This window comes from Pseudophryne corroboree, chromosome 5 (assembly GCF_028390025.1).
Source record: "Pseudophryne corroboree isolate aPseCor3 chromosome 5, aPseCor3.hap2, whole genome shotgun sequence".
Taxonomy (NCBI): Eukaryota; Metazoa; Chordata; class Amphibia; order Anura; family Myobatrachidae; genus Pseudophryne; species Pseudophryne corroboree.
In genome coordinates, this window is record NC_086448.1 from 15005745 (window position 1) to 15022186 (window position 16442).

General features: G+C 47.1%; 1 protein-coding gene across 1 annotated transcript in view; it reads right to left on the reverse strand.

The window, feature by feature from the left end:
* Positions 1 to 1182: 1182 nt before the first annotated feature.
* PLEC (plectin) overlaps positions 1183 to 16442 on the reverse strand; it is a 647147-nt gene continuing 631887 nt past the window's right edge. The window contains exons 71-73 of the mRNA XM_063924739.1: positions 12870 to 13036; positions 12642 to 12765; positions 1183 to 5873 (exon numbers count right to left, since the gene is read on the reverse strand). Of these exons, the coding sequence (XP_063780809.1) occupies positions 5848 to 5873; positions 12642 to 12765; positions 12870 to 13036 (317 nt within the window). The 3' untranslated portion in view covers positions 1183 to 5847. The remainder of the gene's footprint in view (positions 5874 to 12641; positions 12766 to 12869; positions 13037 to 16442) is intronic.

Sequence of the window (16442 nt, forward strand, 5' to 3'; positions counted from 1 at the left end):
GAGCTAGATTATGGGCAGGGCGAATTGGGCGGTCACCCAGTGGCCCACACACATTCAGGCTCCCAACACTGCGGCAAACATTGCCCTGGCCTGGCCAACTCTGCAGTGGCTCCAGACAACAGTGCAGTGCTACGATTCGCTGGTGTATTGGAAAGGGGGTGGGGCCTAAGGACGAGAAGTGGCCCCTTCCCATCAGAGACCTGTGCTGTAGCCTGTAACAGGGACAGTAGTGTCTCTCCCACACGCCACCCCCAACCAACACACTCTCTCCCTCCATCTCTTCCTCTCTTTGTCTCTCCCGCTCTCTTGCTCCTCTCTCTATCTCTCTCCCACCCTCTCTGACACCCCCTCTCTCTCCATCTTCCCCTTCCTCTGTCCCTGACATCCTCGCTCTCTCTGCTCCCCTCTCTCTCTCTCTTTCTCCTAACACGCTCTCTTTCTCTCTCCTGCTCCCATCTCTCTCCCTGACACCCTCTGTGTCTTTCCCGCTTGCTCCCCCTGCCTCTCTCTAACACCGCCTCTCTCCCCCTCTACTCATTCTTCATGACACCCTCTCTCTCTTGCTCTTCTCTACCCTTTCCCTGACCCCCCTCTCTCTCTCTGACATCCTTTGTCTCTCTCTCTCTGACAACTTTCTATGTCTCACTCCACTCGATACCCTCTGTCTCTCTCCCGCTCTCTCCCTCAGAGGTGGGGGAGCAAAGTCAATTTTATTGTTGGGGGCCCCTACACCTTCATTGCTCTGGGGCCTCCACTAGCCTTAATCTGGATCTGGGGAAGTTTCTCATGCAAGAAGGCAATTCCACAGAGTCGGTGCAGCCAGAGGAAAGTCCTGTAACCGTGACTGGGAGCAGGTAATGAGTACGGGGGAGAGATGCAGGTCTTGTGCAGAGCTGGGAGATATTATCAGACAGGTAAAGAGATGTATGCTGGAGCAGTCTTGTTTATGGCTTTGCACGTCAGTACACGTAGTTTATATTGGATTTGGCGACACAGTGATTAGCATTGCTGGCTCACTACACTGAGTTTTTGAGTTCTAGTCCCACCAAAACTCACTCACTCTGATCTGTGACTAGCGGGTGTACAGGAGATTGTGCAACATGCCACCTTGGGAAGGAGCGCGTGCGCAGTGCGGGATTACTCCGAGGCATGACAGGCGCCAATAGTATGACACAGAGCGGACACAGTATAGAAAAGCTTTATTTTACAGATTAGCCTTTGTACAAGGATTACAGTACAAGTGTCTACATTCATGGCAGCGGAGATGCATATACTGTATGACCGACACCCAGCCACCCCAGTGCGCCCATACATTGCGTGCAGAAGGGAAGACATCTCTATAGTGGTGACATAGGCGGTGATTGGGCTCCTCATTGGCCTCCCCCAGGATGAGGGGAGAGTAATGACCCCTCTACGGCTGAGGAAAGTCTGGTGGTGAGATGTGGGGACGTATAGGACTAAGCCAACCAATCCGCAGCAGGCGTATTGCTGAGAGGCTAATGCTGTGCGCGGGGGGTGCGTGCGCTGTTCCTCAACATACAGCTGACACATGCTCCTAGCTCATATATAACAGCCGTTACCCCAGAGCGCCTGAGACAGAGGACTCGTCCTCATTAGCGTGCACTGATGAGCTCTAACGAGAGGGAAACGGTGTCAGTAACTGGACGTGTAGCTCTGTCTCTGTCACACGACTTCTTATCTGCTTCTGAGTGATAATAATCACTGCCATAAATCTCTGGAATCTTTCCCTGACTGGATTTCTTACCCCTCGGCACCAGGAAAACACGTTTTATGCTGCAATAAACGCGGGCGGATATTATTAACCAAATTGTTTTCTGACAATCAGATAATAGTTTTTTGCAGAGGTACAAATTGTCAGTCAGGGCGCGTTTTCTGCGGATACACCCTCCCTGAGACTTCTAATGGGTGACGCACAATCCCACTGCAGATCATTTCACCACAGTCTGAGCGTTAGGTGCGTCTGGGAACGTGGTACATCTCCTGCACCAATATATTATACAACAGCCGGCAAGTTACAGTCATTTTATTGCTTCTTCCACAGTGTGACCCTAGCACAGGCTATATAATCATTACCCTAAGAGGGACTGTAATAACCCACCCACCCCTATTCACAAAGACGGCGCTACCTAAGGCAATCTAATATCGCCCAACACCAACACTGCGACTAATATACAAACTCCAAAAATATCTCTATACAAAACCCACTGCGGATACAGTGCCTTCCCATCCCATATACAGACAACACACTTCCTGCAGGTAATACTGGTAGCACCATGACACTCACTCACACAGACAGACAGACTCACAGGCACTCACACAGACTCACACAGACAGACTCACAGGCACTCACACAGACTCACAGACACTCACAGACACTCACACAGACAGACAGACTCACAGGCACTCACACAGACTCACAGGCACTCACACAGACTCACAGAAACACAGACAGACTCACAGGTACTCACACAGACGCCCACACAGACAGACTCACAGGTACTCACAGACTGACACACATCCAGACTTACAGACTCACACAGACAGACAGACTCACACAGACAGACTCACACACAGACAGACTCGCAGACACTCCCACAGACTCACAGGCACTCACACAGACAGACTCACAGACACTCACACAGACTAGCAGGCACTCACACAAACACCCACACAGACAGACTCACAGGCACTCACACAGACTCACACACAGACAGACTCACAGGTACTCTCACTGACAGACTTGCAGACACTCACACAGACTAACAGACACTCAGACTCGCAGACACTCACACAGACAGACTCACAGGCACTCACACTCACACAGACTCACAGGCACTTACACAGACAGACTCAAAGGCACTCTCACTGACAGACTCGCAGACACTCACACAGACAGACTCACAGGCACTCACACAGACTCACAGGCACTTACACAGACAGACTCAAAGGCACTCTCACTGACAGACTCGCAGACACTCACACAGACAGACTCGCAGACACTCACACAGACTCGTAGACGCTCACACAGACACATAGGTAGACTCACTCCACAGGTGACAGTGATTTCATGTGGATGAATGGTGTGTTATTTCCAGAACAGATTGTTAGCGCCTGTGGGCCTCAGTCATGTGCAAAGTGGCTGCGTCTGGACGTCCTGGACAGCCATATGTACTACCTTATGCTACTGCTGCATGGGCCCAGCTCCACACACTGTCTTTTCTACAGGTTTGATATGTTGCAAGAAGATTGGAACATGATCGTTCCGTCCTTCATTAAACTCGTTCTACTGTGTACAGGCAATTCCCGCTCAAAGGCTTTCGTTCCGGTGTTGCACAAATGCCCGTCGCTCCAGTGTGTACCCAGTTTTAGGTTCATATGCCAAACAGTTTAGTCTATGCAAACATGGCGCACTAATCGCGGAGATGAGAGGATGCGCAGTTTCCCTGCATGTGCCTCACTATGCGGATAGTATTCTCCCCGGAAACGCTGTGGGGTGCTCACTAGTGATACAGGCGCAGTAATGGCGGAGAATCACCATTCAATATGCAGTTCAGCAATTATGATATAACGATACATTATGCCCGTCCCACTTCTTCCGACTGACCCCGCCTGTGCGCAGCCCCTGTCCTCTCACCACCATATATCGGAGTGACATATTCCCAAAAATGAAATGATTGGCTGCTTTGGAAGTTGTCTCAGTGTGGTAATAATATGTGCGCTACTCAGCACTGATACACGTCACCCACCCTGGAACACGGCTCCTTCCCCCCCCACGCCTAGAACATAAAGATATCACATGCTGTCTCCTCATCACTTCCTGTGTCCTTCTACCCTCTGTTACCTATCTGCCCCCTCTCCTCACTCCCCGGCAGTGGATCTCTGCGTCCTGCCGCCCTAAGCTACTCTCATTTCCTGCAGAATGTCCTATCTCTGTCCTTTCCTGTCACACATACTGGTCTCCTCATCCCAGGGGGCTCCCAATTCCCTCCCAGGTCTCTCTTACACCCCCTCCCCAGCCCACCGAGCCACGTACCAATGTGAGGGCCCCAGCACTTATATGGGGACACACCACGAGGGGGATATCTGTGGGTGCAATACTTATCACTCCTGTACGGGGGGCTAGTGAGCTGGAACATGACCTCCCCCACTTATGCTGCAGACCCACAAGCATAATGTGCGGATCACACGCATAAGGGGAAGACCCGGCCTCGGAATATGCTACAATGAGGCACCTTCTAGGCGTGCGACATGTCGGTGTGCTTTGACAGGTGTTACATGTGACAGTGCCTCATGGACCATTAACACTCGTCGGGGGAATTGCACAAACTGACGCTTCTGGGGTGTTTAATCAGTTACAGCAGACGCAGCGCATACTGTATGTAGGAGGATATATTCTGCTTACACCCCTCGAGAGGCGGCGGCTTGCTTAGTAAATGTACCCCCTGATGTCCCCGTCAGGATTAATCACACTAGTACAGGTCGTAGTATAGAAAATGTTTCCCTAACTGACCATCACTGAGTACTCTACTCACTGGCCTCCACCTGTACTATCACCGACTGGCCTCCACTCTGTACTATCACCGACTGGCCTCCATTCTGTACTATCACCGACTGGCCTCCACCTGTACTATCACCGACTGGCCTCCACTCTGTACTATCACCGAATGGCCTCCAGCTGTACTATCACCGAATGGCCTCACTCTGTACTATCACCGACTGGCCTCCACTCTGTACTATCACCGAATGGCCTCACTCTGTACTATCACCGACTGGCCTCCACTCTGTACTATCACCGACTGGCCTCCACTCTGTACTATTACCGACTGGCCTCCACTCTGTACTATTACCGACTGGCCTCCACTCTGTACTATCACCGAATGGCCTCCAGCTGTACTATCACCGAATGGCCTCACTCTGTACTATCACCGACTGGCCTCCACTCTGTACTATCACCGAATGGCCTCACTCTGTACTATCACCGACTGGCCTCCACTCTGTACTATCACCGAATGGCCTCCAGCTGTACTATCACCGAATGGCCTCCACTCTGTACTATCACTGACTGGCCTCCACCTGTACTATTACCGAATGGCCTCTACCATTACCGAATGGCCTCTACCTGTACTATCACCAAATGGCCTCCAGCTGTACTATCACCGAATGGCCTCCAGCTGTACTATCACCGAATGGCCTTCACTGTGTACAATTACTCAATAGCCTCCTTTGTACACCTTCACTGGCCTCCACTGTGTTCTCGTACTCACTGACCTCCACTGTGCACCCTCCTTCCGTAGCCTCCACTGTGCACCTTCCTTCCGTAGCCTCCACTGTGCACCCTCCTTCCGTAGCCTCCACTATGCACCCTCCCTCCATTGTGTATTCTCACCCACTGCCTCCACTCTGTACTCCCATGGTGGGGGCAGGATACAGTCTCCTAAGACGCATTCCGTGCCTGAGTACAGCCGCTGTCCCTCCTGAAGCCTCCTCTGATAAGGGTGCTCTCCAGCAGCCTCTCCTAGCAGCAATATAGCATATGGTAAGCGATCAGCAGGTTTGGCCTCACTAACAAGGGATAACTGTATGTACTGATCATGGTGATGACACACTCACTCACACTCACACTCTCTAACACGTCTACCAGTCTCTATCATTCCTCTCCCAGCAGGCCTCCATGTTTCAGGGTGTCCTGCGTTCCAGCACAGTTGTCGGTGACCTGTGGACAGCACATGCCAGGAACATTAATCTGCATAGTAGGGACCAGCCCGTAGCTTCTATTCTGCAGATCGGAATCACCATGAGCCTCCCGGGGGCAAAGGTTACACAAGGTCATGTTGGGGTGGTGTCCGTTTTATCTGAAATACAAGACAGGTCAAATAGACAGAGTCCAGCGTGTAAAGTACAGCACATAGACTGACGGGGGGACATTACGGTACATGAGAGCTTGATGTGTCGTTCGTCATTGTAAACTGAAGCTTTATGAGATCTGTGGTAAGCATTTACACAGACGGTGTAGGGTGATCTGGAATAGGCAGTTAGATAGATAATGTAGGGTAATCTGGTATAAGCTGTTAGAAGGTGTAGGGTGATCCGGTATAAGCAGTTAGACAGAAAGTGTAGGGCGATCTGGTATAAGCAGTTAGACAGGCAGTGTAGGGTGATCTGGTATAAGCAGTTAGAAGGTGTAGGGTGATCTGGTATAAGCAGTTAGAAGGTGTAGGGCGATCTGGTATAAGCAGTTAGAAGTACAGTGTAGGGCGATCTGGTATAAGCAGTTAGACAGGCGTGTAGGGTGATCTGGGATAAGCAGTTAGATGGTGTAGGGTGATTTGGAATAAGCAGTTAGACAGATGGTGTAGGGTGATCTGGTATAAGCAGTTAGAAGTGTAGAGCAATCTGGTATAAGTAGTTAGACAGGCGGTGTAGGGTTATCTGGGATAAGCAGTTAGACAGACAGTGTAGTGCGATCTGGTATAAGCTGTTAGATGGCTTAGGGTGATCTGGTATTAGCAGTTAGACAGAAAGTGTAGGGTGATCTGGTATAAGCCGTTAGATAGATGGTGTAGGGCGATCTGGTATAATCAGACAGATGGTGTAGGGTGATCTGGGATAAGCAGGTAAATGGTGTAGGGGAGCAGGTATAAGCAGTTAGACGATATAAGGTAATCTGGGATCAGCAATCAAGCTCAATACATACCATACAATTATAGGGCCGACATTTTAGCCTGATCTGGGATAAGCAGTTAGATAGGAGGTGTAGGATGATCTTGAATAAGCAGTCAAATGGATGGTAAAGGTGATCTGGGATAAGCAGTTAGATAAAGGGTGTAGGGAGATCTGGGATAAGCAGGTAGACAGACAACATAGGCGAGCTGGGATAAGCAGTTACACGGTGTAGGGTGATCTGGGATAAGCAGTTAGTTAGACAGCGTAGGGTGAAATAGTATAAGCAGTTAGACCATGTACAGCAATATGGGATAAGCAGTTATATAGTGGGTGTAGGCGAGTTGGTATAAGCAGTTAGACAGACATATAGGGTGATCTGGGATAAGCAGGTACACAGCCAGCAAAGGCAAGCTGGGATAAACAATTAGATGGTGTAGGGTGATCTGGGGTAAGCAGTTAAATAGATAGTGTAGGGGAACAGATATAGCCAGTTAGACAATATAGGACAATCTGGGATCAGCAATTAAGCTAGGTACACACTATACAATTATTGGACCGACATTATAGCCTGATCTGTGATAAGCAGTTAGATAGGAGGTGTAGGGTGATCTTGAATAAGCAGTTTAATAGTCAGCGAAGATGATCTGGGATAAGAAGTTAGAAAGAGAGTGTAGGGAGATCTAGAACAAGCAGGTAGACAGACAGCATAGGCGAGCTGGTATAAGCAGTTAGACAGACATATAGGGAGATTTGGGATAAGCAGGTACACAGTCGGCAAAGGCAAGCTGGGATAAGCAGTTAGATAGTGTAGGGTGATCTGGGGTAAGCAGGTTAAATAGGTGGCATAGTTGAGCTGGGATAAGCAGTTAGATAGGAGGTGTAGGGTGATCCTGAATAAGCAGTTAAATAGATGGCAAAGGCGAGCTAGGATAAACAGTTAGAAAGAGGGTGTAGGGAGATCTTGGATAAGCAGGTAGACTGACAGCATAGGTAATCTGGGATAAGCAGTTACACGTTGTAGGGTGATCTGGGATAAGCAGTTAGATAGGCAGTGTAGGGTGAAATAGTATAAGCAGTTAGACCATGTACGGCAATATGGGATAAGCAGTTAGACAATGTAGGGTGATCTGTGATAAGCAGTTAGACGGTGTAGGGCGATCTGGGATAAGCAGTTAGACAGACAGTGTAGGGCGATCTGGGATAAGTAGTTAAATAGATGGTGTAGGGGAGTAGGTATAAGCAGTTAGAAAATACAGAGCAATCTGGGATCAGCAATTAAGCTAGGTACACACTATACAATTATTGGACCGACATTATAGCCTGATCTGGGATAAGCAGTCAGATAGGAGGTGTAGGGTGATCTTGAAAAAGCAGATAAATAGACAGCGAAGGTGATCTGGGATAAGCAGTTAGATAGAGGGTGTAGGGAGATCTGGAATAAGCAGGTAGATAGACCGCATAGGCGAGCTGGGATAAGCAGTTAGATGGTGTAGGGTGATCTGTGGTAAGCAGATTAAATAGGCATAGTTGAGCTGGGATAAGCAGGTTAGATAGATGGTGTAGGCCAATATGGGATAAGCAGTTAGACTGTGTACAGCGATCTGGTATAAGTAGTTATATAGAAGGTGTAGGGCAATCTGGGATAAGCAATTAGATGGTGTAGGGCGATCTGGGATAAACAGTTAGATGGTGCAGGGCAATATGGGATAAGCAGCCAGACAGTGTACGGCGGTCTTTGATAAGCAGTTGTAAAGAAGGTGTAGGCAATCTGGGATAAGCAGTTAGATGGTGTAGGGTGATCTGGGTTAAGCAGGTTAGATAGATGGTGTAAGGCGATCTGGGATAAGCAGACAGTGTACGGCGGTCTGGGATAAGCAGTTATATAGAAGGTGTAGGGTAATATGGGATAAGCAGTTAGACGGTGTAGTGTGATCTGGGACAAACCATTAGATGGTGTAGGGCAGTATGGGACAAGCAGTTAGACAGTGTACAGCGGTCTGGGATAAGCAGTTATATAGAAGGGTTAGGGCGATCTGGGATAAGCAGTTATATGGTGTAGGCGATCTGGGATAAACAGATAGATTGTCTAGGGCGATAGGGGATAAGCAGTTAAGACAGTGTACAGCGGTTTGGGATAAGCAGGTATATAGAAGGTGTAGGGAGATCTGGGATAAGTAGTTATATAGAAGGTGTAGGTGATCTGGGATAAGTAGTTAGACAGTGTAGGGTGCTCTGGGGTAAGCAGGTTAGATATATGGTGTAGGGTGATCTGGGATAAGTAGTTATATAGAAGGTGTAGGCGATCTGTGATAAGCAGTTAGACAGTGTAGGGTGCTCTGGGGTACGCAGGTTAGATATATGATGTAGGGCGATCTGGGATAAGTAGTTATATAGAAGGTGTAGGTGATCTGGGATAAGTAGTTAGACTGTGTAGGGTGCTATGGGGTAAGCAGGTTAGATATATGATGTAGGGAGATCTGGGATAAGTAGTTATATAGGTGTAGGTGATCTGGGATAAGTAGTTAGAGTGTGTAGGGTAAGCTGGGGTAAGCAGGTTAAATAGATGGTGTAGGGCGATCTGGGATAAGTAGTTATATAGAAGGTGTAGGCGATCTGGGATAAGCAGTTAGACAGTGTAGGGTGCTCTGGGGTAAGCAGGTTAGATATATGATGTAGGGAGATCTGGGATAAGTAGTTATATAGAAGGTGTAGGCGATCTGGGAAAAGCAGTTAGACAGTGTAGGGTAAGCTGGGGTAAGCAGGTTAGATATATGATGTAGGGCGATCTGGGATAAGCAGTTAGACAGTGTAGGGTAAGCTGGGGTAAGCAGGTTAGATATATGATGTAGGGCGATCTGGGATAAGCAGTTAGACAGGGTAGGGTGCTCTGGGGTACGCAGGTTAGATATATGGTGTAGGGCGATCTGGGATAAGTAGTTATATAGAAGGTGTAGGCGATCTGGGATAAGCAGTTAGACAGTGTAGGGTGCTCTGGGGTAAGCAGGTTAGATATATGATGTAGGGAGATCTGGGATAAGTAGTTATATAGAAGGTGTAGGTGATCTAGGATAAGCAGTTAGACAGTGTAGGGTGCTCTGGGGTAAGCAGGTTAGGTATATGGTGTAGAGAGATCTGGGATAAGTAGTTATATAGAAGGTGTAGGCGATCTGGGATAAGCAGTTAGACAGTGTAGGGTGCTCTGGGGTAAGCAGGTTAGTTATATGATGTAGGGAGATCTGGGATAAGTAGTTATATAGAAGGTGTAGGTGATCTGGGATAAGTAGTTAGAGTGTGTAGGGTGCTCTGGGGTAAGCAGGTTAGGTATATGGTGTAGGGAGATCTGGGATAAGTAGTTATATAGAAGGTGTAGGCGATCTGGGATAAGTAGTTAGAGTGTGTAGGGTGCTCTGGGGTAAGCAGGTTAGATATATGGTGTAGGGAGATCTGGGATAAGTAGTTATATAGAAGGTGTAGGTGATCTGGGATAAGTAGTTAGAGTGTGTAGGGTGCTCTGGGGTAAGCAGGTTAGGTATATGGTGTAGGGAGATCTGGGATAAGTAGTTATATAGAAGGTGTAGGCGATCTGGGATAAGCAGTTAGACAGTGTAGGGTGCTCTGGGGTACGCAGGTTAGATATATGGTGTAGGGAGATCTGGGATAAGTAGTTATATAGAAGGTGTAGGCGATCTGGGATAAGCAGTTAGGCAGTGTAGGGTGCTCTGGGGTAAGCAGGTTAGATATATGATGTAGGGAGATCTGGGATAAGTAGTTATATAGAAGGTGTAGGTGATCTGGGATAAGTAGTTAGAGTGTGTAGGGTGCTCTGGGGTAAGCAGGTTAGGTATATGGTGTAGGGTGATCTGGGATAAGTAGTTATATAGAAGGTGTAGGCGATCTGGGATAAGCAGTTAGACAGTGTAGGGTGCTCTGGGGTAAGCAGGTTAGGTATATGGTGTAGGGAGATCTGGGATAAGTAGTTATATAGAAGGTGTAGGCGATCTGGGATAAGCAGTTAGACAGTGTAGGGTGCTCTGGGGTAAGCAGGTTAGGTATATGGTGTAGGGAGATCTGGGATAAGTAGTTATATAGAAGGTGTAGGTGATCTGGGATAAGCAGTTAGACAGTGTAGCGTGCTCTGGGGTAAGCAGGTTAGGTATATGGTGTAGGGAGATCTGGGATAAGTAGTTATATAGAAGGTGTAGGTGATCTGGGATAAGTAGTTAGACAGTGTAGGGTGCTCTGGGGTAAGCAGGTTAGGTATATGATGTAGGGAGATCTGGGATAAGTAGTTATATAGAAGGTGTAGGCGATCTGGGATAAGCAGTTAGACAGTGTAGGGTAAGCAGGTTAGATAGATGGTGTAGGGAGATCTGGGATAAGTAGTTATATAGAAGGTGTAGGCGATCTGGGATAAGCAGTTATATAGTGTAGGGTGCTCTGGGGTAAGCAGGTTAGGTATATGGTGTAGGGAGATCTGGGATAAGTAGTTATATAGAAGGTGTAGGCGATCTGGGATAAGTAGTTAGACAGTGTAGGGTGCTCTGGGGTAAGCAGGTTAGGTATATGGTGTAGGGAGATCTGGGATAAGTAGTTATATAGAAGGTGTAGGCTATCTGGGATAAGCAGTTAGACAGTGTAGGGTAAGCTGGGGTAAGCAGGTTAGATAGATGGTGTAGGGCGATCTGGGATAAGTAGTTATATAGAAGGTGTAGGCGATCTGGGATAAGTAGTTAGACAGTGTAGGGTGCTCTGGGGTAAGCAGGTTAGGTATATGGTGTAGGGCGATCTGGGATAAGTAGTTATATAGAAGGTGTAGGCAATCTGGGATAAGCAGTTAGACAGTGTAGGGTAAGCAGGTTAGATAGATGGTGTAGGGCGATCTGGGATAAGTAGTTATATAGAAGGTGTAGGCGATCTGGGATAAGCAGTTATACAGTGTAGGGTGCTCTGGGGTAAGCAGGTTAGGTATATGGTGTAGGGCGATCTGGGATAAGTAGTTATATAGAAGGTGTAGGTGATCTGTGATAAGCAGTTAGCCAGTGTAGGGTAAGCTGGGGTAAGCAGGTTAGGTATATGGTGTAGGGTGATCTGGGATAAGTAGTTATATAGAAGGTGTAGGCGATCTGGGATAAGCAGTTAGACAGTGTAGGGTGCTCTGGGGTAAGCAGGTTAGGTATATGGTGTAGGGAGATCTGGGATAAGTAGTTATATAGAAGGTGTAGGTGATCTGTGATAAGCAGTTAGACAGTGTAGGGTAAGCTGGGGTAAGCAGGTTAGATAGATGGTGTAGGGAGATCTGGGATAAGTAGTTATATAGAAGGTGTAGGCGATCTGGGATAAGCAGTTATATAGTGTAGGGTGCTCTGGGGTAAGCAGGTTAGGTATATGGTGTAGGGAGATCTGGGATAAGTAGTTATATAGAAGGTGTAGGCGATCTGGGATAAGTAGTTAGACAGTGTAGGGTGCTCTGGGGTAAGCAGGTTAGGTATATGGTGTAGGGAGATCTGGGATAAGCAGTTAGACAGTGTAGGGTAAGCTGGGGTAAGCAGGTTAGATAGATGGTGTAGGGCGATCTGGGATAAGTAGTTATATAGAAGGTGTAGGTGATCTGTGATAAGCAGTTAGCCAGTGTAGGGTAAGCTGGGGTAAGCAGGTTAGGTATATGGTGTAGGGTGATCTGGGATAAGTAGTTATATAGAAGGTGTAGGCGATCTGGGATAAGCAGTTAGACAGTGTAGGGTGCTCTGGGGTAAGCAGGTTAGGTATATGGTGTAGGGAGATCTGGGATAAGTAGTTATATAGAAGGTGTAGGTGATCTGTGATAAGCAGTTAGACAGTGTAGGGTAAGCTGGGGTAAGCAGGTTAGATAGATGGTGTAGGGTGATCTGGGATAAAAGAAAGGTTGGTGAGCAGGCTGCAAGTCTAAGGACTATGAGGACATCTTGTGCACCACTAACCGGTTGCCGTGGAATTGGTGCTGTCTTCAGCTGCTGAGAACTTGAGCTCCATGCTGTCTGTAATGAGCGACGACCTGGATCTGTGACACCGGTCACCAGAGCGAGTTCTGCGGAGGACAGTCTGCTGGAGTATACAGAGAACAGGAGATAGAACCAGATACTAGCCATGCAGACTCATCGGCTTGTATACAGGAGACCCCACACTGCAGTCACCCCCATATTCCTCACCTTCCTGTTCTGGGGGCTGCTGGGGGCAGATGCGCTGGTGTACAGGCTCAGGCTGGAATTGGACCCCTTAGCTGTGTTCTGGTTTCCAGCACATTTGGGGGCCGATGAAGAGAAGGAATCGGGGGAAAAGTACTTCTCATTAATTTTCAGGTTGGTCCGACCTTTCACTGCAAAACAGGAGCGTTTTATAGCTCTACCTGAGATGTTACATGGGCGTCATAGCTCTGAGTCAGGCTAATGAAGATTACAGACCTGGGGGTAAATTTACTAAAGATCGATTTTCATCACATTCAGATCAATCAACATCGATGTTGTGTTTTAGGGTCTAAGTCACACATTTACTAAAAGGTGATTTTGACATTGTCAACAAACATCTGCTCGAAAACGTATGAGTTAGACTCTGAAACACAAAATCAATGTTAGTAAATGTATCCCCTGATATGACAATACATGTGATATCCTGACATAGCACGCCTGCTGATATAATAATACAAATAATTTCCTGATATAGCACGCCTGCTGATATAATACATGTAATATCCTGACAAAGCACGCCTGCTGATATAATACATGTGATATCCTGACATAGCATGCCTGCTGATATAATAAAACATGTGATATCCTGACATAGCACACCTGCTGATATAATACATGTGATATCCTGACATAGCACGCCTGCTGATATAATACATGTGATATCTTGACATAGCACGCCTGCTGATATAATAATACATGTGATATCCTGACATAGCATGCCTGCTGATAAAATACATGTGATATCCTGACATAGCATGCCTGCTGATATAATACATGTGATATCCTGACATAGCATGCCTGCTGATATAATAATACATGTGATATCCTGACATAGCACGCCTGCTGATATAATACGTGATATCCTGACATAGCACGCCTGCTGATATAATACATGTGATATCCTGACATAGCACGCCTGCTGATATAATACATGTGATATCCTGACATAGCATGCCTGCTGATATGATAATACATGTGATATCCTGACATAGCACACCTGCTGATTTAATAATACAGGTGAGATCCTGCTGTGTACCCTATGCAGGGGCAGCTGTCTCTGGGATGAGCCAACATGCAACCACTGCATCACTATCATATTCCTAGGTTCTCCTCTCACCCATTGGTGTATCCCATAAACCCTACATACACTGTGTATAGGGGGCCTGTACATTCTCCTATACCCTCTCCCCTGTCCTATACATTCTCCTATACTCTCTCCCCTGTCCTATACATTGTCCTATACTCTCTCCCCTGTCCTATACATTCTCCTATACCCTCTCCCCTGTCCTATCCATTCTCCTATACCCTCTTCCCTGTCCTATACATTCTCCTATATTCTCTCCCGTCCTATACATTCTCCTATACCCTCACCCCTGTCCTATACATTATCCTATACCCTCTCCCCTGCCCTATACATTCTCCTATACCCTTTTCCCTGTCCTATACATTCTCCTATATTCTCTCCCGTCCTATACATTCTCCTATATCCTCTCCTCTGTCCTATACATTCTCCTATACCCTCTCCCCTGTCCTGTACATTCTCCTATACCCTCTTCCCTGTCCTATACATTATTCTATACCCTCTCCCCTGTCCTATACATTCTCCTATACTCTCTCCACTGTCCTATACATTCTCCTATACCCTCTCCCCTGTCCTGTATATTCTCCTATACCCTCTTCCCTGTACTATACATTATCCTATACCCTCTCCCCTGTACATTCTTCTATACCCTCTCCCCTGTCCTATACCCTCTCCCCTGCCCTATACATTCTCCTATACCCTCTCCTCTGTCCTATACATTCTCCTATACCCTCTCCCCTGTCCTATATATTCTCCTATACCCTCTCCTCTGTCCTATACATCTCCTATACCCTCTCCCCTGTCCTATACATTCTCCTATACTCTCTCCCCTGTCCTATACATTCTCCTATACCCTCTCCCCTGTCTTATACATTCTCCTATACCCTCTCCCCTGTCCTATACATTCTCCTATACCCGCTCCCCTGTCCTGTACATTCTCCTATACCCTCTTCCCTGTCCTATACATTATCCTATACCCTCTCCCCTGCCATGTACATTCTTCTATACCCTCTCCCCTGTCCTATACCCTCTCCCCTGCCCTATACATTCTCCTATACCCTCTCATCTGTCCTATACATTCTCCTATACCCTCTCCCCTGTCCTATATATTCTCCTATACCCTCTCCTCTGTCCTATACATTCTCCTATACCCTCTCCCCTGTCCTATACATTCTCCTATACTCTCTCCCCTGTCTTATACATTCTCCTATACCCTCTCCCCTGTCCTATACATTCTCCTATACCCTCTTCCCTGTCCTGTACATTCTCCTATAAACTCTTCCCTGTCCTATACATTATCCTATACCCTCTCCCCTGTCCTGTACATTCTTCTATACCCTCTCCCCTGTCCTATACATTCTTATATACCCTCTTCTCTGTCCTATACATTATCCTATACCCTCTCCCCTGTCCTATACCCTCTCCCCTGTCCTATATATTCTCCTATACCCTCTCCCCTGTCCTATACATTCTCCTATACCCTCTTCCCTGTCCTATACATTATCCTATACCCTCTCACTGTCCTATACATTCTCCTATACTCTCTCCCCTGTCCTATACATTCTCCTATACCCTCTCCCCTGTTCTATACATTCTCCTATACCCACTCCCCTGTCCTATACATTCTCCTATACCCTCTCCCCTGTCATATACATTCTCCTATACCCTCTACCCTGTCCTGTACATTCTCCTATACCCACTCCCCTGTCTTATATATTCTCCTATGCCCTCTCCTTTGTCCTATATATTCTCCTATAACCTCTCCCCTGCCCTATACATCTTCTATACCTTCTCCTCTGTCCTATATATTCTCCTATACCCTCTCCCCTGCCCTGTACATTCTCCTATACCTTCTCCCCTGTCCTATACATTCTCCTATACCTTCTCCCCTGTCCTATATATTCTCCTAAACCCTCTCCCCTGCCCTATACATTATCCTATACCTTCTCCTATAACCTCTCACTGTTCTATACATTTTCATATTCCCTCTCCTATACATTCTCCTATGCCCTCAACCGTCCTATACATTCTCCTATACCCTCTCTCCTGTCCTATACATTCTCCTATACCCTCTCCCCTGTCCTTTACATTCTCCTATACCCTCTCCCCTGTCCTGTACATTCTCCTATACCCTCTCCCCTGTCCTGTACATTCTCCTATACCCTCTCCCCTGTCCTATACATTCTTCTATACCCTCTCCCCTGTCCTATACATTCTCCTATACCCTCTCCCCTGCTCTATAGATTCTCCTTTACCTTCTCCCCTGTCCTATACATTCTTCTATACCCTCTCCCCTGTCCTATACATTCTCCTATACCCTCTCCTCTATCCTATACATTCTTCTATACCTTCTCTCATGTCATATACATTTTCCTATTCCCTCTCCCCTGTCTTATACATTCTCCTATACCCTCTCACCTGTCCTATACATTCTCAAATACCCTCTCCCCTGCTCT